Genomic DNA, 21,265 nt, shown 5'->3' with positions numbered 1-21,265 from the left:
AGTGTCAGGCACAATGCAATTCTTTTTGCCTTCTGCATCTATAGCACAGGAAGAAGGACTTTGCCCTACTCTATTGACTGGGCAGGTCTTTTCACATTACTCAATTTAGGTTTCCGTGGCTGAAAGAGAACAATTACCCAAAAGAGGCAAAGGTCATGGGTACATCTAAAGCCACTTGAAGATATATTTTTTTACTTTTCATCCTGAGTTTTTGACAGAAGACACAAGAGAACCATGTCCAGATGTCTAATAAGATTTAACCAGAATTTCTCAAGTTCTGATGGTCATTTCAACTTTTTTATTATTTTATTTTATTTATTATTTTATTTTATTTTATTTTATTTTATTTTATTTTATTTTATTTTATTTTATTTTATTTTATTTTATTTTATTTTATTTTATTTTATTTTATTTTATTTTATTTTATTTATTATTTGCTTCATTATTTTACCCAAGGAATGCCTGACTTGTCTTTGAAAAGGTTTCATGCGCTGAGCTTGGCTGCAGTTACAGGGACAAAGACCACTGCTGGCAGTAGAGGTTTCAGATCTCCAGACTCTGCTTTTCTCTGCTCCCTACTGAAGTCTCCAAAGAAGTTTCCGTGGATCAATAGCAATAGAAGAATGATGCTGAAAACTCAAATGCAGCAAAATTTAGCCTTTAAAACAAGAAAAGATATGTACTAGGTGCTTTTTGAAATCTTCTTCCTTAAGAATATCACACAAGCTCTGTAATTAGCTGTACAAGTTTTGAAGTCATGAAGAAAAGTATTGAAGAGATCTTAGGAGTTTCTTCAATTTAATGAGTTCCATGGTGTATTTACATGCACAGTCAATGAAGCTCAGGTACTGAGCTTCATGGACTGTGCACCAAAATATACCATGGAACTCCTCAGAGAGGAGAGCGATGCAATTGCTTAAGAATGTAAAGTCAGAAGGAAAAGTCAAAGTGACTTGGAGTATTAATGGGCCCCACTGAGGGCTGTTAGTAAGACAACTTCCCCAGGGACTTGTTAGGGCACATAACTGGAAGCCATGATTGCTGACAGGCAAAGGCAGTGTGCTGAGAAAAGTCTTGGTTTCCTTTGACGAAGCAGAAGGGCCAAGGCCTGACCCCAGCTACTGGAGGCGAGATCCTGTACCCCATGTCTGGCTCAGGGCTTTTCCAGGGGATCTGTGGGATGTGGTGGGCAGTGTGATGCCTTGGGAAGAACAATGGTATAACACCTCCATTTGCACAGGTTTAAGGGAGGCAATGAGGCTCCAGTGCAATGACTCCTCATGTCCTCATCAGACAAAGGAACAAAAACCTCAGGGCTGTTGGGGCCTTCCCTTTTTACCAGCACCCTCTGCCTTATCCTCTGCAGGCATTCCTGTGCTATCCTACTTTTGCCCTATTTCCTTGAAGTCTGCAGACGCCCAGCATTTCCATCATTTCACCCATGTCTCACAAACCCTCATTAGCTGTTCCTTGAAACAGAAAGCTAGGATCTGATCACACTCTTTAGTTGACTTCTGGCACCACAGCAATATACTTTGAGGGACATTTCTTCCTCCTTGTGGCCAGTGCATAACTTCCAAGGTGCACTTTGTGGCAGTTTTTTCTCTCCTGCTCTTTCCTACTACCAAAGGAAGCTCCATCAGGGTGGAAAGCACTCCTGAAGTAGGCATCCCAACCCAGCAGGCTCCTTGCGGCCTCTCAGCCAACCACACACAAGTCACCTCAGCAGCAGCTTCCAAGCCAGGGGCCTGCTGCTGGCCTTGCAGCTTCTTGGCTACACACAGCCAAGCCTTGTGCCTGCTGCTGTGCAGTCATGGACTCAAGCAGAAGGGACAGGACAACCCATGTTGGGGCCTTCTTTCTGTCCATGTCCTCCTGGGTGTGTAGGCAGAGGGGATCCCACAGTCAGCAGAATTTCTGTTTCTTCTTTCTTTTCTGTTTCTTTTGTCCAGTCATGGACTCAACAGAATTTCTATTTCTTTATTGTCTTTATCTAAACAGGAAGCCTGGTTCTATATGTACATGAGAAAATAACATAATATATATATATAAATAAATAAAATTAAATTAAAAGGTAGGAGGCTGGGAAAAAAAATTTAATCAGAAGCACTATTATTAAGAAATAGAAATACAAAAAATATATGAGATTGTCATAAACACATTTTAAACTAAAACTACAGTTAGGTCTATTGGAATATTACTGTAACAGTGTATCCAAAGATTTTCTTCACTGTATCCTTGAGCTCCTGGTTCCTCATGCTGTAGATGAGGGGGTTCAGTGCTGGAGGCACCACCGAGTACAGAAGTGCCATTATCAGGTCCAGGGATGTGGAAGAGATGGAGGGGGGCTTCAGGTAGGCAAACATGGCAGTGCTGACAAAGAGGGAAACCACGGCCAGGTGAGGGAGGCACGTGGAAAAGGCTTTGTGCCGGCCCTGCTCAGAGGGCATCCTCAGCACTGCCCTGAGGATCTGCACATAGGACAGCACAATGAAAATGAAACAACCAAAGACTGAACAAAGAGTAAAGAAAAGTACCCTAGCTTCCCTGAGGTAGGCATCTGAGCAGGAGAGCTTGAGGATCTGGGGGATTTCACAGAAGAACTGGTCCACAGCATTGCCTCGACAGAGGGGCAGGGAAAATGTGTTGGATGTGTGTAGGACAGCATTGAGAAAGCCACTGCCCCAGGCAGCTGCTGCCATCTGGGCACAAGCTCTGGTGCCCAGGAGGCTCCCATAGTGCAGGGGCTTGCAGATGGCAACGTAGCGGTCATAGGCCATGACTGTGAGAAGAAAAAACTCTGAACCAAAGAAGAAGACAAAAAAGAAGAGTTGAGCAGCACAGCCTTGATAGGAGATGGCCCTGGTGTCCCAGAGGGCATTGGCCATGGCTCTGGGCAGAGTGGTGGAGATGCAGCTCACGTCGAGGAGGGCGAGGTTGAGGAGGAAGAAGTACATGGGGGTGTGGAGGCGGTGGTGGCAGGCTACGGCGCTGAGGATGAGGCCGTTGCCCAAGAGGGCAGCCAGGTAGATGCCCAGGAAGAGCACGAAGTGCAGGAGCTGCAGCTCACGCGTGTCTGCGAATGCCAGCAGGAGGAACTCACTCACTGAGCTGATGTTGGACATTTTCTGACATTGGACACAGTTTTCTGTTGCAGAGGATAAGTCAGAACATAGTTAGTACACATTTCTCTGGCGGATACTTCTTGCAAACCTTAGAGTACCCCCCAGCCTAGCCTCTTGCTTTGCAGGAGACCAGTTCTGAATCTCTCTTGCTTGAGCTGTGGCTGGTGCTGCCTGAGAGTGGCACTTGGAGCAGGAGCTGCTATGGGCTGCAGAGGAGTCCTTCCTTCTGTGCAGCAGGAGGGAGGCAGAAACATGGGGGACATGGAGTCCACCTGTCAGGACAATGAGATTTGCAGTACTGTTGCAAACAGCTCATCTGAATGCAGAGCAGATCTGCAGATGCCACTGCTGAACACCAGTGTTCTCAGCTGCCCTGTCACCTCTCTGAGAGCTGTAGGACCATCCCACTGTGGTGTTTCCCTGAGAAGAAACCGGAGACAGCTCAGAGCAGAGAAGTCCCAGTCCCAGTGCAGCTGGACAGAATCCTCACCTTGTCACCACGGGACTGAACAGGATCTCAGTTCTTCCCTCCTAACAAGGGGTGCAGAGGCCTCACTCCAGCTATGCACAGACTGCCATCCAGTAGCACAGACATGGTCTTACCAAGGAGGTGTCCTTTTCTTCGGGATCCTGGATAACACAAGGATGCCACAAGAGAACTGCATCCTGCTGGAGAGTAGCCTGCAATGCAGGAGGATGCCCCATAAACAGAGCTGGATATCCACAAGCTGGGGTGTCCCAGTATCCCAGCTGTACTCCCTACAGTGTCTGGTGGAGGCTTAGCCGATTGGCTCTTTTCTGACCAGGGGCAGCTGGGTTATGACACTCCAAGGGGCTTCTGCCAGACTTCCTCACCTCGCACTGCAACCCAGCAGGACTCTCAAAGCCTACTGCATTGCCCACTGCCCTCCCAGAAACAAGACCCAGCACGAGACCCTTCCAGGACCTGCAGCTGCATGGCCCTGCAGCCAGACACTTACCTTGTCAAGGGCTGTGCAGGTTTCTCCTGCAGGCAGCTCTCAGAATCCCCCACTCCCAACTGCCTTCAGCCACTCTCTCCTTTTCTTCTCTCTGTGTCTGTGCCTCTGTGTCTCTTTCCTGCTGCGCTGTTTCCTGGGCACAGCTGTCTCTCTGCACCACGGCCCTCTTGCCACGAGCTCTCTCTGTCCCACCAGCCTGGCCCAGCTCAGCAGCACAGCACCAGCCCAAGGCACTGTAATCACCCCTCTGGGGGCTTTGCTGATGAGCCCACGAACCTCAGGCACTCAGAGACAATTGAAGACATCTCTCCAGAAGTCCAAGTCAGAGGCAAGTTTCCTGCAGTGTCCCCCTGAGGGCCAGCACTGACACAGCCTCCCGTGGAGCTCATTAGAGCAGAACCCTGGAGGCAGTGAGGACAAGGAGACAAAGGCAATGTGAAGGTGACACTGATGTGTAGGAAAACTGGATGTGTGTCACCAAGCACAAGGGCCAGGCCTTGACCCCTGTCCTCTGGGAAGGGAGATCCTTTCCCTTGACAGGTTGCTCAGGGCTCTTTGTGGGGCAGTAGGAGATGGGGATGTGCATTGCCAAGTGCAGGAGAATGGCACGTGTCCTGCCTGCTTCATGGTTGGGGGTGAGGAGGCAATTGAGGCGCTGGTGCTTTAGCAATAAGCTTTCTCCTCGTGGGCCTCAGTGGCAGAGACAACAGCCATAGCCGTTGACACAAAGACCTGGGTCCTGTTGGGACTTTCAGCTTTGCCACAACCATTAGTCTTCTCCTCAACAGGCTGTCTGAGGGACTCCTGGACTTCCAAATCTTCCACTGCTTGATTCAGACACTTCTGTTGGTAGTTTCACATAGGATCTGAGCTGAGTCTGATAACTAGGATCTTCGTGGTGTTCCTGCTCCTCGTAAGGCAGCTCTGTAAGAAGCTGGCCTGGCTCCTGGTGAGCAGGCACCACTGCTCGTATGGCATCCCTCATGGTGCCCAGGCCCTCCTCCTCCTGGGCACTGCTCACTCAGCAGGGTCCCAGTCTGCCCTCATGTGTGGGGTTCCTCTTCCTCTGGTGCAGGATTGGGCTCTTCTCCTTGTAAATGTCAGGAGGTTTGTGTAGGCAGAATCCCGCAGTTTCTCAAGGTTGCCCCACACTGATGCTCCATTCTGTCAGCTGTTAATGTCTGCAGGCAGGTGGCTCACCCTGACTATGCTGTTTCTTACAAGATAACAGTAGCAGGAGTTTGCAGGACAGTTTGGATAATACAGCAGGAACTAGTTGAATGGAATTTGAATCCGTGAAGGGTGGGGGATAGAAGGCTGCCAGATTCCACTTTTTCTGTTCTTCCTTCTCATGCATGCTGTTACTTTGTCTGGAACTGCATCCTATACACAAAACACAGCACTGTATCATCTAATAGGAAACAAATTAAGTGCATCCCAGACAACACATGGACAATATCCACCCTATATTCCATACCATTGTAGTGGGTTTACGTGGCAAGGTTTTGGTAGCAGGGAGCCATAGGGGTGGTTTCTGTGAGAAAGATCTAGAAGCTGCCCCATGTTTGGGAAGGGCCCCATTGTTTTCCAGATCCGAGCCAATAAGCGATGTTGTTTTGCGCCTCTGTGAGAGCATATTTAAGACAGGGAAAAAACGCTGCACCACACAGCAGCCGGGAGAGTCAAGGGAGTGAGAAAACAGCCTTGCAGGTGCCAAGGTCAGTGTAGAGGGAGGGGGAGAGGTGCTCCAGGCGCCGGAGCAGAAGTCCCCTGCAGCCTGTGGTGAGGACCATGGTGAAGCAGGATGTCCCCATGCAGCCCATGGAGTACCACGGTGGAGCAGGGTTCCACACTGCAGCCCGTGGAGGAGACCACGGTGGAGCAGATGGCCCTGCACCGACGGAGGCTGCCGCCTGTAGAAGACCCCTGCTGGAGCAGATTCCGGGCCGGACCTGTAGCCTGTGGAGAGGAGTCCACGCAGGAGCAGGTGACCCGGCAGGAGCTGCTGCCCGTGGGGGAGCCAGGTTGGAGCAGTTTTCTCTTGAGGGATGGACCCCGTGGTACGGACCCATATCTGGAGCAGTTCTGGAAGAGCTGCTGCCTGTGGGAAGCCCACGCCGGATCAGTTCATCAAGGACTGCATCCTGTGGGTGGGACCCCGCAGCACAGGGGACGAGAGTGACCAAGAAGGAGCGGCAGAGAAGAAGTGCTGTAGACTGACCATAACCCCCATTCCCCCGTTCCCCTGCGCCGCTCGGGGGAAGGAGGTGGAAGAGGGTGGATGGGGGGGAAGGTGATTTTGGCTTGCTTTTTCCTTTGTTTTCTCACTTCTCTCGCTTGTTAGTAATAGGCAATAAATCTTACTATCTCCTTATGCAGAGTCTGTTTCGCCCGTTACAATAATTATTGCGTGATTTTCTCGTCCTTATCTCAATCCTTGAGCCCTTTTCACATATTTTCTCCCCATTCCTCTTTGAGGAGGGGGAGTGAGAGAGCGGCTGTGGTGGAGCTCGGCTGCCCACTCGAGCGGAACCACGACAACCATCTGCACCTTGCTCCGCTTCAGTACTCTCCAATTAATCACCACCACCTTTTCACAGTTGATATATACACAGAGATATCATGCCCTTAGTCTGTGGGTGTCCTGGAGTTGACTAGGATTGAGTTAATTTTCCTCCTAGTAGCTGGTATGAAGCTGTGTTTTGGCTTTAGCACTAGTATTCAGTACTAGGGCCAGTCCTCTTTAATATCTTTATTGATGATCTGGATGAGGGGATCAAGTGCACCCTCAGTAAGTTCACAGATGACACCAAGTTAGGTGCATTTGTTGATCTGCTCGAGGGTAGGAAAGGCTCTGCAGGAGCATCTGGATTGGCTGGACCGATGGGCTGAGGTCAACTGAAGTTCAACAAGGCCAAGTGCCGGGTCCTGCACCTGGGATGCAACAACAACAAACAGAGCTACAGGCTGGGAAAGGAGTGGTTGGAGAGCTGCCGGGCAGAGAAGGACCTGGAAGTGATGATGGATAGTCGGCTGAATATGAGCCAGCAGTGTGCTCAGGTGGCCAAGAAGGCCAACAGCATCCTGGCTTGTATCAGAAGCAGTGTGACCAGCAGTGCTAGGGAAGTGATTGTCCCCCTGCACTTGGCTCTGGTGAGGCCACACCTCGAGTACTGTGTTCAGTTTTGGGGCCCTCACTACAAGAAGGACATCGAGGTGCTCCAGCAAGTCCAGAGAAAACACAAAGCTGGTGAGGGATCTGGAGTCCTACGAGGAGCGGCTGAGGGAGCTGGGCTTGTTGAGCCTGGAGAAAAGGAGGCTCAGGGGCGACCTTATTGCTCTCTACAGCTACCTCAAAGGAGGCTGTAGAGGGGTGGGGGTTGGTCTGTTCTTCCACATGCCCAGTGACAGGATGAGGGGGAACAGGCTAAAGTTACACCATGGGTATTTTTGGTTGGATCTTAGGAAGAACTTCTTTACCGAGAGGGTTGTGAGGCATTGGAATGGGCTGCCCAGGGAAGTGGTGGAGTCACCATCCCTGGAGGTCTTTAAATATGTTTAGATGTTGAACTTAGCGATATGGTTTAGTGGAGGACTGGTTAGTGTTAGGTCAGAGGTTGGACTCAATGATCTTGAGGTCTCTTCCAACCTAGACAATTCTATGATTCTGTGAATCTGTGGGAAGAAGAGCTTGGCCAGCAGCAACTTACGATTTCATAGAAGGAAGAGGGTTTATGTAAAGTGGATGCTGGAGTAACACTGACTTAAAACAGTCACATATGGCCCTTTCCTTACTTGAAACAGGAATTTCAATCCCTAAACCTAAATGCTACTATGGTACTCTGAAAGGAATCTTTTTTTTTTTTTTTTTTTTTTTTTTTTTTTTTTTTTTTCTCTTACTAACCCCAATGCCTTCCCTTAGCACTAACATGAAAATGCTCTATTTAACCCCAGACTCCTTGGCAGACCTAAAACCGCAGACCTTGTCTATGTCTTAACCAAAGACCTGACACCACTAGCAGGATAATACATGCTGCCATTAAAACTTTGCTTATTCTCTAACCCAGAAAGAGAAAAACGGGTACCTAGGGGGTGAGAGAAGTCATGTCTGCCTCAGGATCTCCTGCCCCAGCAGCAGGAATGTGACTGTGGCAGGGACTGTGAGGTCACTTCTGTCTCTGCACTTGATAGGGCAGCAGCAGGAACATGTCACGGAAAGAGACTGTGAGGTCACTTGTGTCTGGAGGTGGAAGGTCACCCTTGACATAGACCTGGCATCTGCACTTTTGGGCTGACATCTGGCAGTGGCCCTGCTAGGCCAGCAGAAGGCACCTGCTTGGCATGCTGACTGGGGGATCCCCTCTGCCTCCAGACCCAGGAGGACCCAGGCAGAAAGAAGGCCCCCAGATGGGTTGTCCTGTCCCTTCTGCTTGAGTCCATGAGTGGGCAGCAGCAGGCACAAGGCTTGGCTGTGTTTAGCCAAGAAGCTGCAAGGCCAGCAGCAGGTCCATGGCTTGGAAGCTGCTGCTGAGGTGACTTGTGTGTGGTTGGCTGAGAGGCTGCAAGGAGCCTGCTGGGTTGGGCTGCCTACTTCAGGAGAGGTTTCCACCCTGATGGAGCTTTCTTTGGTAGTAGGAAAGAGCAGGAGAGAAAAAATAGCCACAAAGTGTAGCTCTGACCATGAGCTGGAAGAAATATCCAGGGGAACAACTGGTCTTGCTGGTAGAGACTGAGGAAAAGAAGGCATTATGTTCCTCAGGTTTTGTCATCAGGTTTTCCCACACACCCATTAAAGATGATCATTCTTCTAAATCCTCTGTTATAAAAGTATTTATATAAACTTTTTTTTTTTTTTTTTTTTTTTTTTTGTCTTTGACAGTAGTAGATGGATTGAGCTCCAGCTGGGCTTTGGACCTTCTATTTTTCACCTGCACAGTCCCATAACATTCAGGACAAAGCTCCAGACAAACTGACAGCATGCATGAGAAGGAAGTACAGAAGAGGTGGAACCTGGCAGCCTTCCATCCCCTACTCTCCTGTGATTCTATGCTGCACTTTTATTCAGCTTCTTACTCCTGTATTATCCAAAAGATCCATGCAGCTCCTGATGCTGCTATCTTGTCAGAGACAGCACAGACACAGGAAGGTTGAACTATCTGCCTGCAGACATGAACACCTGACAGAATGGAGCATCTGTCCAGTGGAATCTTGAGAAACTGCAGTAGTTTGCCTAAAGGAACATCTTGAACAATAAGTGCCTAGTCCTGTGCCAGAGGAAGAGGAACTACACATCAGGGCAGACTCTACTGAGGGAGCAGTGACCAGGAGGAGGAGGGCCTGGGCACCACGAGGGATGCCTTATGAGCTGTGGTGCCTGCTCACCAGGAACCAGGCCAGCTTCCTACAGAGCTGCCTTATGAGGATCAGGACCTCCAAGAAAATCTGAGTTATCATACTCAAGCTCTGATCCAGTGTGGCACCACACAGAAGAGGGTCTGCAGCCCTCAGGAGGTACAGGTCTGGGAGTCCCTAGGACAGCCTGGTGTGAAAAGGATCAAGGGCTCAACGACGGCTCAAAGTCACAACCCAGGTCTTTGTGTCCATGGCTATGGCTGTTGTCTCTGCCACTGAGGCCTATGAGGAGACAGCTGATCGTTAAAGCACCAGGGCCTCATTGCCTCCTCACCTTCCCCCATGAAGCAGGCAGGGGTTGTACCATTCTCCTGCACTTGGCCATGCACATCCCCAACTTCTACTGCCCCACAAAGAGCCATGAGCAACCTGTCAAGGGAAAAATCTCCCTTCATGTGTGCCATGCAATAAGACCTGTCCCTTGTGCTTGGTGACACACATCCAGTTTTCCTACACATCAGTGTCACCTTCACATTGCCTTTGTCTCCTTGTCCTCACTGCCTCCAGGGTTTGGCTCTAACGAGCTCCAAGGGAGGCTGTGTCAGTGCTGGCCCTCAGGAGGACACTGCAGGAAACTTGCCTCTGACTTGGACTTCTGGAGAGATGTCTTCAATTGTCTCTGAGTGCCTGAGGTTCGTGGGCTCATCAGCAAAGCCCCCAGAGGGGTGATTGCAGTGCCTTGATCTAGGCCTCTGGTGCTGAGCTGGGCTGGGCTCCTGCGACAGATTAAACTCATTTGAAAAGGGATCCTGGTGCAGAGAGACAGCTGTGGCCAGGAGCAGCTCCTCTGCACAGCGCAGCAGGGCTGGGGGCTCTGACCGCAGCTGGCACACAGAGAGGAGAGAAGGAGAGAGGGCTTGGAGGCAGTTGGCAGGGGGAGGATGCTGAGAGCTGCCTTCAGGAGAAACCTGCACAGCCCTTGACAAGGTAAGGGTCTGGCTGCAGGGCCATGCAACTGCAGGTCCTGGAAGGGTCTCCTGCTGGGTCTTGTTTCTGGGAGGGCAGTGGGCAATGCAGTAGGCTTTGAGAGTCCTGCTGGGTTGCAGTGTGAGGAGACGAAGTCTGGCAGAAGCCCCTTGGAGTGTCCTAAGGCAGGTGCCCCCGGTCAGCCCAGAACACCGTGCCCTGGCTGGCCATGCCGGGCTCTCTGTCAGCTGCCCCATAGCTCCTGCAGCCATGGAGGTGCCCCTTGGCAGGACCCTGTTGGTGGCAGGGTGCTGCAGGGCAGCGCTGAGCACAGCCGCGTGGGATGGGGTCTGTGAGCACGGGCAGGGGGAAAGAAGAGGTGGGCGCAGAGCAGCAGCTCCCGACAGGGACAGCTGCAGGCAGCACAGAGGGGCAGGCAGCCAGAAGGAGCTGTTGCCAGAAATGCAGTGGCAGGGGGGATTCGGGCACCTCATGGCCATGCCCTGCAGTGCAGACGCCTTCCCCTGGAGCAGCCCCTCCCTGGCCTCCTCTCCCCCTGCAGCCCATGGGCTGTGGGGCAGGCATGGCCAGCAGTACAGGCAGAGACCATACGAGGAGATGCTCTCAAACTCTGGCTTGATTTGGCCCTCCTTGATTAGCGGTCATCTACATTTTTTCTCAGGGAAACACCTGAGAGCGATTGTCCTGCAGCTCAGAGGGGTGACAATTGCCTGCTGAGAACTAGTCTGATCGACAGAGCTGCTCTGTTCAGTCTTCACCAAGGGACAGTCTGTTTTCCTCCTGGCACCCACAGGGTTTCTCTGGGAGTGCACAGGAAATGTCAGGGAGCTCAACCATCCAATACCTCTCCTAAGTGTTATTGGGATAATAGGAACAAAACAAAGGAAATAAAATCCCTGCAGCTCTGCCTCTGTATTCAGATATTTTTTTTGCAACAACACTGCAGAGCTCATGGATCAGACCAGTGGACGGAATGTAATTTTCCCCCATGTTTCTGCCTCTCTCCAGCTGCACAGCAGGAAGGACTCCTGTGGAGTCACAGCAGCCCCCGCTCCCAGTGTTCCTCTCAGCCAGCACCAGCCACAGCTCAAACAAGAAAGATGCAGAAAGGTTCTTCTGCAAAGAGAGAGGCTCTGTTTGGGGGTGCTCTACGACACACAATAGGTTTTCCTCAGAGAACTCTGTTTTAACATTTTTCTGCATTTTCCTCTTTAACAGAAAACTGTGTTCAATGTCAGAGAATGCCCAACATCAGCTCTGTGAGCGAGTTCCTGCTGCTGGCATTCGCAGACACGCGCCAGCTGCAGCTCCTGCACTTCGCGCTCTTCCTGGGCATCTACCTGGCTGCCCTCCTGGGCAACGGCCTCATCCTCAGCGCTGTAGCCTGCCACCACCGCCTCCACACCCCCATGTACTTCTTCCTCCTCAACCTCGCCCTCCTTGACCTTTGCTGCATCTCCACCACTCTGCCCAAAGCCATGGCCAATGCCCTCTGGGACACCAGGGCCATCTCCTGTGAAGCATGTGCTGCACAGGTATTTTTCTTTCTGTTCTTTATATCAGCAGAATATTTCCTTCTCACCATCATGGCCTACGACCGCTACATTGCCATCTGCAAGCCCCTGCACTATGGGAGCCTCGTGGGCAGCAGAGCTTGTGCCCAGATGGCAGCAGCTGCCTGGGGCAGTGGCTTTCTCAATGCTGTCCTGCACACGGCCACTACATTTTCCCTTCCCCTTTGCCATGGCAATGCTGTGGACCAGTTCTTTTGTCAAATTCCACAGATTCTCAAGCTCTCCTGCTCAGATGCCTACCTCAGGGAAGTTGGGGCACTTGTGTTTAGTGTTTCTTTAACATTTGGTTGTTTTGTTTTCATTGTGCTGTCCTATGTGCAGATCTTCAGGGCAGTGCTGAGGATGCCCTCTGAGCAGGGCTGGCACAAAGCCTTTTCCACTTGCCTCCCTCACCTGGCCGTGGTCTCTGTGTTTCTCAGCACTGGCATGTTTGCCTACCTGAAGCCCCCCTTCATTTCCTCTCCATCCTTGGACCTAGTGGTCGCACTTCTGTACTCAGTGGTGCCTCCAGCAGTGAACCCCCTCATCTACAGCATGAGGAACCAAGAGGTGAAGGATGCAGTGAGGAAACTGTTTCAATACATGCTTCTTAAGCATTAGTAATGTGTTCAGAAGATGTATTTCTGATAATATGCAATTTTGATTCATATTATAAAATATCATTCTTATAATTACTAGTGCTATCAATACATTATCATTAATAATAATCATAAAAGAAATAAAATGTTATTTGGGAAAATGATACAATATTTTTAAAATTATTTTCCTCTGTTAGTATTTTTAAAATATTTTATTTTGTTTTTAATAATATTATTCTTAGCATTCTAAATGTTATATTTTGTGTTTGCTTTGACCATATCATCTAACATACACAGAGAACCAGGCTTCCTTGGTAGAGAAAGACAATAAAGATATCATCAGAAATTCATTGGTCTCAGTATTCCTCTCTTCCCATCTCCTCTGGTGCTGTGGGAGCAGCCTCAGCAACCAAGAGGGGCTCGGGCCAAGAGCCCAGCTGCCACTTATTGTATTTCGATTAGACTTTGTGAATCTAGGTGACAGTCCTGTCGTCTCTATAGCAGGGCCAGCACAAAGCCTTTTCCACGTGCCTCCCTCATCTGGCCGTGGTGTCCATCTTTCTCAGGCCTGTCATGGTTGCCTACCTGAAGCCCCCCTCCATTTCCTCCCCATCCCTGGACCTGGTGGTGGCAGTTCTGTACTCAGTGGTGCCTCCAGCAGAGCACGTCCTCATCTGTAGCATGAGAAGCCAGGAGCTCAAGCATTCCTTGTGGAAATTGATTGCAAGATGTGTCTTGGATGCAAGAAATTTTTGATCTGCTTCTGTACATATATTGTAATGCAAATAATTGACGGAATAGCCAGTATACCTGTTTCGTTTTGTTTTGTTTGTGGTTGTGTTTGTGCTTTTTCTTATTACATTAATTCAGCTAATGAGCACCCATTAAACTGATATGGATGTACCTGTTGAATATAGCTCATAGACTCTGTGAATGTGAAGCCATGCTCTCTGTGAATTTAACCCCAGTCCACCCCTATCTTCAGCTGCTTGTCCCCTCGGGGCAGGGCAGGGACTGTGAGGTCCTGCAGCAGTCCCATGGCATTGGAAGAGGCATGTGAGGTGACAGGTATGTGGTCAGATCACAGGCCACAAGGAGGAGCTGGCTGGGAATGCTGGGATGAGGTCAGGTGTGCCTCAGGATCTGCTGGACCTGCAGGAAGCATATGGCTGTGAGGGAGGCTGGGAGGCCACTTCTGTCTGTGCAGCTGACGGACCAGCAGCAGAAATGTGGCACTGATAGGGACCGTAAAGGCCAGAAGCATGCTCAAGGCACTGAAGATGATGGTGAGGCACCTTCTGTTCCGGTCAGGTGATAGACCACAGGAAGGCTGATGGGATGGGAGTCATGCTTGAGGTATAGCTAGTGAGACCATAGAATCAGAGGATGTCTCCTGTTGGAAGGGACCTTAAAGGTCACCTAGTTCCAAACCCCTGGCCATAAGCAGGGATGCCTCCTATGAGATTAGGTTTCCCAGGGACTCATCTACACTGCTCTTGAACAGCTCCAGGGATGGGGCATCCCTAAGGTCTCTCAGCAACCTGTTCCAGTGCCTCAGCTCCGTCTAAGTGAAGAGTTTCCTCCTAACCTCTAATCTAAATCTTCCCTCTTTTAGCTTAAAACCATTCCCCCTTGTCCTATCATTATCTAATTGAGCAAAGAGTCACTCTACATCTTTTTATAAGACCCCTTTAAGTACTGAAAGTCACAAAGAGGTCACCCCAGAGCCTTCTTTTCTCCAGGCTGAGCAACCCCAGCTCTCTCAGCCTTTCTTCATAGGAGACGTGCTCCAGCCCTTTGCTCATCTTTGTGGGCCTCCTCTGGACTTGCTCTAACAGATGCACACCTTTCTAGTGCTGTGGGCCCCAGTCCTGGATGCAGGACTCCAAGTGGGGCCTCACAAGGGCAGAGTACAAGGAGTAGAAGTAGAAGTGACCTCCCTCCACCTGCTGGCCACTCCTCTGCTTATGGAGCCCAGGATACAGTTGGCCTTCTGGGCTACAAGCACAGAATGTACTGTCTCATTGTCTCACTGTCGATCTCACTGTCTGTCATAGATAAAGATATTAAACAGCACCAGCCCCAGGACAGACTCCTGAGCTACACTTGTCACCAACCTCCACTAGGACATAGAGTCATTGAGCACCACTCTCCGGGTGTGACCTTCAAGCCAACTCCTTACCCACTGAATGGTTCACCCATCAAATGTGTATCTCTCCAATTTGGAGACAAGGATGTCAAGTGGGACCATGGCAATGGTCTTACAGAAGTCCAAGTACATGACATAGGTCAATCTTCTCTTGTTGTCTGAGGTGATCACTCCATCTCATGTTTCCAACATGATGGAGCTTTCTTTGGTAGTAGGAAAGAGCAGCAGAAAAAAACTGCCACAAAGTGTGCATTGGAAGGATGGCACTGGCCATGAGGAGGAAGAAATGTTTAGGGGAACAACTGGTCTTGTTGCTAGTAACAGAGGCAAAGAAGGCATTAAGTGTCTCAGCCTTTACCTCATCCGTTGTCACTGGGTTTTCCCCCCAAAATCCAATAAAGGATTATGATTCTCCCCAATCCTCCTTCACTTAAAATAGTTTTTTTTTTAGTTATTATTATTATTTTTTATTATTTTTTTTTTGTCTTTGACAGTAATAGATGGATTGAGATCCAGCTGGGCTTTGGCCCTTCTAATTTTCACCTGCAGAGCCCCATAACATTCAGGACACGATTCCAGAGAAACTGACAGCATGCATGAGAAAAAAGCACAGCAAATGTGGAACCTGACAGCCTTCCATCCCCTGCCCTTGAGTGACTGTGCTGCAATTCCATTTAGCTGGTTACTCCTGAAAAATCCAAATTTCCCTGCAACTCTTGCTGCTGCTGCTGTCTAGTCAGATATACCACAATTACACAAAGGTTGAACTGTCTGCCTGCTGACATTAACAGCTGATAGAATTGAACATCACTGTGGGTGAACCTTGAGAAATTGCTGGATTTTGACTTCAGAAAACATTTGACTTTAACATGGAGAAGAGCCCAGTCCTGTACTAGAGGAAGAGAAACCCCACACATCAGGGCAGACTGGGACCCTGCTGAGTGAGTAGTGCCCAGGAGGAGGAGGGCCTGGGCACCACGAGGGATGCCATACGAGCTGTGGTGCCTGCTCAGCAGGAACCAGGGCAGCTTCCTACAGAGCTGCCTTCTGAGGAGCATGGCCACCAAGAAGATCTGAGTTATCACGCTCAGCTCAGATCTGCTGTGACACCACACAGATAAGGGTCTGCAGCCAAAAAGGAAAGATGTGGAGGTCTCGGAGTCCCTAGCAAAGCCATGTATAGACAGGGTAGAGGGCTGTGACAAGGCTGAAAGTCCCAACAGGACCCGGTCTTTGTGTTCATATCTATGACTGTTATCTCTGCCACTGACGCCCATGAGGAGACAGGTGATCGTTGAAGAACCAGGGCCTCATTGCCTCCTGACACACACCCATGAAGCAGGCAGGGGTCGTACCATTCTCCTGCACTTGGCCATGCACATCGCCATCTCCTACTGCCCCACAAAGAGCCCTGAGCAACCTGTCAAGGGAAAGATCTCCCTTCCTTGAGTTGGGAGTCAAGGTCTGACAAGGTCTGTCAAGGTGCTTGGTGACACACATCCAATTTTCCCACACCTCAGTGTCACCTTCACATTGCCTTTGTCTCCTTGTCCTCACTGCCTCCAGGGTTCTGCTCTAACGAGCTCCAAGGGAGGCTGTGTCAGTGCTGGCCCTCAGGGGGACACTGCAGGAAACTTGCCTCTGACTTGGACTTCTGGAGAGATGTCTTCAATTGTCTCTGAGTGCCTGAGCTTCGTGGGCTCATCAGCAAAGCCCCCAGAGGGGTGATTGCAGTGCCTTGGTCTGGTGCTGTGCTGCTGAGCTGGGCCGGGCTCATGGGACAGAGAGAGCTCGTGGCAAGAGGGCCCTGGTGCAGAGAGACAGCTGTGCCCAGGAGCAGCTCCTCTGCACAGCGCAGCAGGGCTGGGGGCTCTGACTGCAGGCACCCAGGCAGGAAGGGATTCCAGGCAGCCTGGTGGGTGTGGGCAGAGGAGAGCTCAGAGCAGGAGAATCCTTCACAGCTCTGTCCACAGTAAGTCTCTGGCTGCAGGATGGGGCAGGGCAGGTTCCTGGAAGCGGCTCCTGGATTCGGGATGTCTCTGCCTGTCCAGGAGCTGCCAGGATGCCTCTCGTGGCTTGTGCGGTGTGGAGGAGAAGGTGCTGCAAGGCAGCTGCAGGGGTGTCCAGGGCTGTGGTGCAGAGCAGGGTCCCTGCTGTGCCCCAGGGGCTGTTTGCCAGGGCAGGGCCTCTGCCGCCTGCCAGGCTCAGCACTCAGCCTGCACGGGGAGCTGCCCAGGGGCTGCGGGGAGAAGCTGTGGGTGGAAGGAGCCCCCCAGCAGGGCAGGACAGGGCAGGATCCTGCTGCTGCCCACAGCCTGCTGCCTGGGGCAGGCTGCTCACAGCCCCGCACCTCCCCAGGGCACTGCATTGCAGAACCGCCCGGCAAGAGCTACCTGAAGGCAGTGCACTTTTTAGAATCTGCTTCATTTTCCTGCCCATGTGCTGAGGCAGAAGGATGGTCACGGAGTTGGAACATCTGTAGTAGAGACTAAGGCTCCTCGAGCATTGCTGTTGTTCTGAGGCACCTTACACACCTCAGCACAGAGACAGTACTGACATCACCTTTGTTGTTTCTTAGGGAATTATTTGACCTTCTCCTCATGTCTGTGACCTGTGGACTTCACAGATCGCTCCAGGTTCCCTTTTACCTGTTGCTGTAGCCCAGGACTAACTGCTGCAGAGCCCACAGCACAGCTCCCTGCCTCTTGTGGCACCCTCAAAGAACCAAGCAGAGGTAAGCCAGGCAGCTACAGAAAGCTCTTCCAGTGAAAGAAATGTGAAAGATTGTGTTGTGTGTGACTGTTCTATGAGACATGTAATGTATTTTGGTCAAAGAAGTCCTTCAATTTTACAATGTCATTTCTTCTTTTGGACAGACTACTTTGCCCAGGGGCAATAAATGTGTAACAGCAGCTCCATCACCGAGTTCTTCCTGCTGGCATTCGCAGACACGCGCCAGCTGCAGCTCCTGCACTTCGTGCTCTTCCTGGGCATCTACCTGGCTGCCCTCCTGGGCAACGGCCTCATCCTCAGTGCCATAGCCCACAACCACCGCCTCCACACCCCCATGTACTTCTTCCTCCTCAACCTCGCCCTCCTCGATGTGGGCTGCATCTCCACCACTCTGCCCAAAGCCATGGCCAATGCCCTCTGGGACACCAGGACCATCTCCTATCAAGGCTGTGCTGCACAGGTCTTTCTGTTTCTCTTCTTCATATCAGCAGAATTTTATCTTCTCACAGTCATGGCCTACGACCGCTACGTTGCCATCTGCAAGCCCTTGCACTACGGGAGCCTCGTGGGCAGCAGAGCTTGTGCCCAGATGGCAGCAGCTGCCTGGGGCAGTGGCTTTCTCAATGCTCTCATGGAAACTGCCAATACATTTTCCCTGCCCCTCTGCCACGGCAATGTTGTGGACCAGTTCTTCTGTGAAATCCCCTACATCCTTAAACTTTCCTGCTTGAACTCCTACCCAAGGGAAGTAGGGCTTCTTGTGGTTAGTGCCTTTTTTGGTATTGGATGCTTTTCTTTTATTGCTTTATCCTACATACACATCTTCAGGGCTGTGCTGAGGATGCCCTCTGAGCAGGGCCGGCACAAAGCCTTTTCCACGTGCCTCCCTCACCTCGCTTCCATCTCCCTGTTCCTCAGCACACTCATGTTTGTCTACCTGAAGCCCCCCTCTGTGTCCCTCCCAGTCCTGGACCTGGTGGTTTCGTTTCTGTACACGGTGATACCTCCCACACTGAATCCACTAATCTACAGCATGAGGAACCAGGAGCTCAAAGTTGCACTCAGGAAATTAATGACTAGATATGTTTCAAAAGCAACAATCTGCTAAATTTTTGCGTGTGACTCGTTATGTGACATCACATTACTTCTGTCTTCTCTTGCTTTTCTGGTTGGGCTTATTCTTGCTTCTGTTTTTTTTTACTTTTGGTTAGTATTCTTTTCTTTGTTTGCTTTTAAAGTAGCTTTAATTCTCCTAATGTTGCCCACAAAAATCATAGAATCATGATGGCTGTAAAAGAATCATTATGGTGTTGCCCTCCAACACCATCTAGTCCTACCGTTCCCCAACCACCAATATTACCCACAAACCATGTTTCCAGATAATACTCCCAACCTTTCCTTCAAAACCCCCAGGAACATTGACTCTTCCATCTCCCTGGGAAACCTGTTCCAATGCCTATCCACTCTTTTTGAGTGGAAATTTCTTGTAATAATTCATCCCACTCGCACTTCAGTGTGTAACTCTCTGGTGTCGCTCAGCCTGTGTCCCTCCAGGCCAGTCTTTCTGCCCAGGCCAGAGCAAGAGTCCTGGCCCAGCCCCAGTGCACCCTGCCCCGGGCAGGTGGCTACACAGACATCTTGCTCTTTCTCCCCTCTGCCTCCCTGCAGGCACAGCAATGCTCCCTTGCTCTTCTCCAGGGACATGCTTGGTGACAGCTGCCCTGGGACTGAGCCAGGACTCACTGAGGCAATCAGCTGCAGGTGGGCACGTTCTGCTGCACAGTGGGGGATCATGGCCTACAGGGGCATTTCCTGAGCCAGCTAGTTCCTTTAGGGCTGGTTGTCACTGGAACAGGTTGCCCGGAGAAGTTGTGGTTGACCCATCCCTTTGCCCTTTGTGGCCAGAAGCCTCCCTTGCTAGACCAAGATGAAGACCCCCCGTCCCCGTCCCCACAAAGTTGCTGTTTAACCTCATCTTTTCTGCATGGGGCCTCCTCTGCACCACAGAACCTGATCTCTCAGCTCCCACTTTGCCACAAGCACTCTGCATGGGCACTACAGGGCCTAACTCTACCATGTCCTGCTCTGGCTCTGCCATCCCACTGGGTGGGGGACAGGGTAGTGATAGCAAAGGGTGTGGAATGTGGGGCCCAGCAGAGACAAGGAGTCAAGGGAGAGGACAGGGTGAGGCAGAAAAGGCAGCACGAGCAGTGGTGTTGGTGCAGGGCCACGTTTGTACCAGGAGCCTGAGTGGGCAGGGGCTGAGAGGAGGCAAGGGTGATACTGTAAAAGCCAAAAAAAGTAACCTTCTAAAACAGTTTGGAGTTTTAAAAAGCAAATGTTCTATTATTGAATGTCCTGCTTGAGCTCTGGCTGGTGTTGACTGAGAGTGGCACTGGGAACAGGGGCTGCTCACCATCATTGCCTACAACCACTACGTTGCCATCTGCAAGCCCCTGCACTACGGGAGCCTCCTGGGCAGCAGAGCTTGTGCCCAGATGGCAGCAGCTGCCTGGGGCAGTGGCTTTCTCAATGCTGTCCTGCACACGGCCAACACATTTTCCCTTCCCCTCTGCCAAGGCAATGTTTTAGACCAGTTCTTCTGTGAAATCCCCCAGATCCACAAGCTCTCCTGCTCAAAGTCATTCCTCAGGGAGGCTGGGCTTATTGTAGTGAGTGTTTCTTTAGTCTTGTTTTCATTGTGCTGTCCTATGTGCAGATCTTCAGGGCAGTGCTGAGGATGCCCTCTGAGCAGGGCCAGCACAAAGCCTTTTCCACATGCCTCCCTCACCTGGCTGTGGTCTCCCTGTTTGTCAGTACTGCCATATTTGCCTACCTGAAGCCCCCCTTCACCTCCTCCTTGTCCCTAGGTCAAGCTGTGGCTGTTGTGTACTCAGTCTTTCCTGCAACTCTGAACTCCCTCATCTACAGCATGGGGAACCAGCAGCTCAAGGATGCCTTGTAGAAACTCTTTGGATACATGCTCCTTCATCAGTAATATTGAAGCCCCCAATCCAGTCAGAACTCACTGTTTTTCTATAAAATTGTTAGAATATTCTTTTTTTATACTTATTTTGTAATATATTATACTGCATCTTTAGATTTTAATTTAATAATGGTATCTTTATTTTCATATCTCTCATTTTTTTTTCTTTTTCTCACAAATATCTCATGTACTTATACAACCACGCCTGCCTTGTAGATAATGACAATTGAGAAGCTGTCAGAACCTTAATTGGTCTCAGTATCCCTCTCTTCCGATCTCCTCTGGAGCTGGGCGAGCAGCCCCAGCATGCAGTAGGGGCTCAGGACCAAGAGCCCAGCTGACACATGCAGGAGCAGCCCCGGTGGCCCTCGGGGCTGCCCCTCACTGCCCGCTGGGCTCTGCCTCTCTGCTGCCTTCGGGTCGGGGCTGCTGCTTCCCTGGAGCCATGGCCATGGCCAGCAGCAGGATGTGGCCTTTTCCCTGCTGCTCTCTTTTGGCTTCCACATTGTGCTTCCTTTTTTCTGGGTAAGTCCTGATGTCTCCTGTACCTTGGTGACAGTCCTATTGTCTCTGCTGTGGCTTTCCTGTAGCTACAGGCAGCAGCAGGCACTGTGCAGGCCTGGGTCACAGCTGCCTCCCTGCTAGCACCACAGCAACAAATGGGGTTTTATTTGGGACCTCCTGGAGTGAAGAACATAGACTTGAAGAACATAGAAGAACATAACTTCTTCACTGAAAGGGTTGTGAGGCACTGGAACAGGCTGCCCAGGGAAGTGGTGGAGTCACCATCCCTGGAAGTCT

At 50.7% G+C, this 21,265-nt stretch overlaps 3 protein-coding genes across 3 annotated transcripts; 2 read left to right on the top strand and 1 right to left on the bottom strand.

The window, feature by feature from the left end:
* Positions 1-2,186: 2,186 nt before the first annotated feature.
* LOC311428100 (olfactory receptor 14C36-like) lies at positions 2,187-3,125 on the bottom strand (the record flags this gene model as incomplete). The annotated part of the gene is made up of 1 exon (XM_084539656.1): positions 2,187-3,125. One exon carries the CDS (start codon positions 3,123-3,125, stop codon positions 2,187-2,189), a length of 939 nt encoding a protein of 312 aa, XP_084395782.1.
* An 8,560-nt stretch (positions 3,126-11,685) lies between these two features.
* Positions 11,686-12,618, top strand: LOC311428099 (olfactory receptor 14C36-like; the record flags this gene model as incomplete). The annotated part of the gene is made up of 1 exon (XM_084539655.1): positions 11,686-12,618. The coding sequence occupies one exon, from the start codon at positions 11,686-11,688 to the stop codon at positions 12,616-12,618; it is 933 nt and encodes a 310-aa protein (XP_084395781.1).
* A 5,026-nt stretch (positions 12,619-17,644) lies between these two features.
* LOC311428098 (olfactory receptor 14C36-like) lies at positions 17,645-18,586 on the top strand (the record flags this gene model as incomplete). The annotated part of the gene is made up of 1 exon (XM_084539654.1): positions 17,645-18,586. The coding sequence occupies one exon, from the start codon at positions 17,645-17,647 to the stop codon at positions 18,584-18,586; it is 942 nt and encodes a 313-aa protein (XP_084395780.1).
* Positions 18,587-21,265: the final 2,679 nt, after the last annotated feature.

Source organism: Aythya ferina (assembly GCF_964211825.1).
Source record: "Aythya ferina genome assembly, contig: HAP1_SCAFFOLD_29, whole genome shotgun sequence".
In the NCBI taxonomy this organism is placed as follows: domain Eukaryota; kingdom Metazoa; phylum Chordata; class Aves; order Anseriformes; family Anatidae; genus Aythya; species Aythya ferina.
This window is presented reverse-complemented; position numbering and strand designations above follow the sequence as displayed.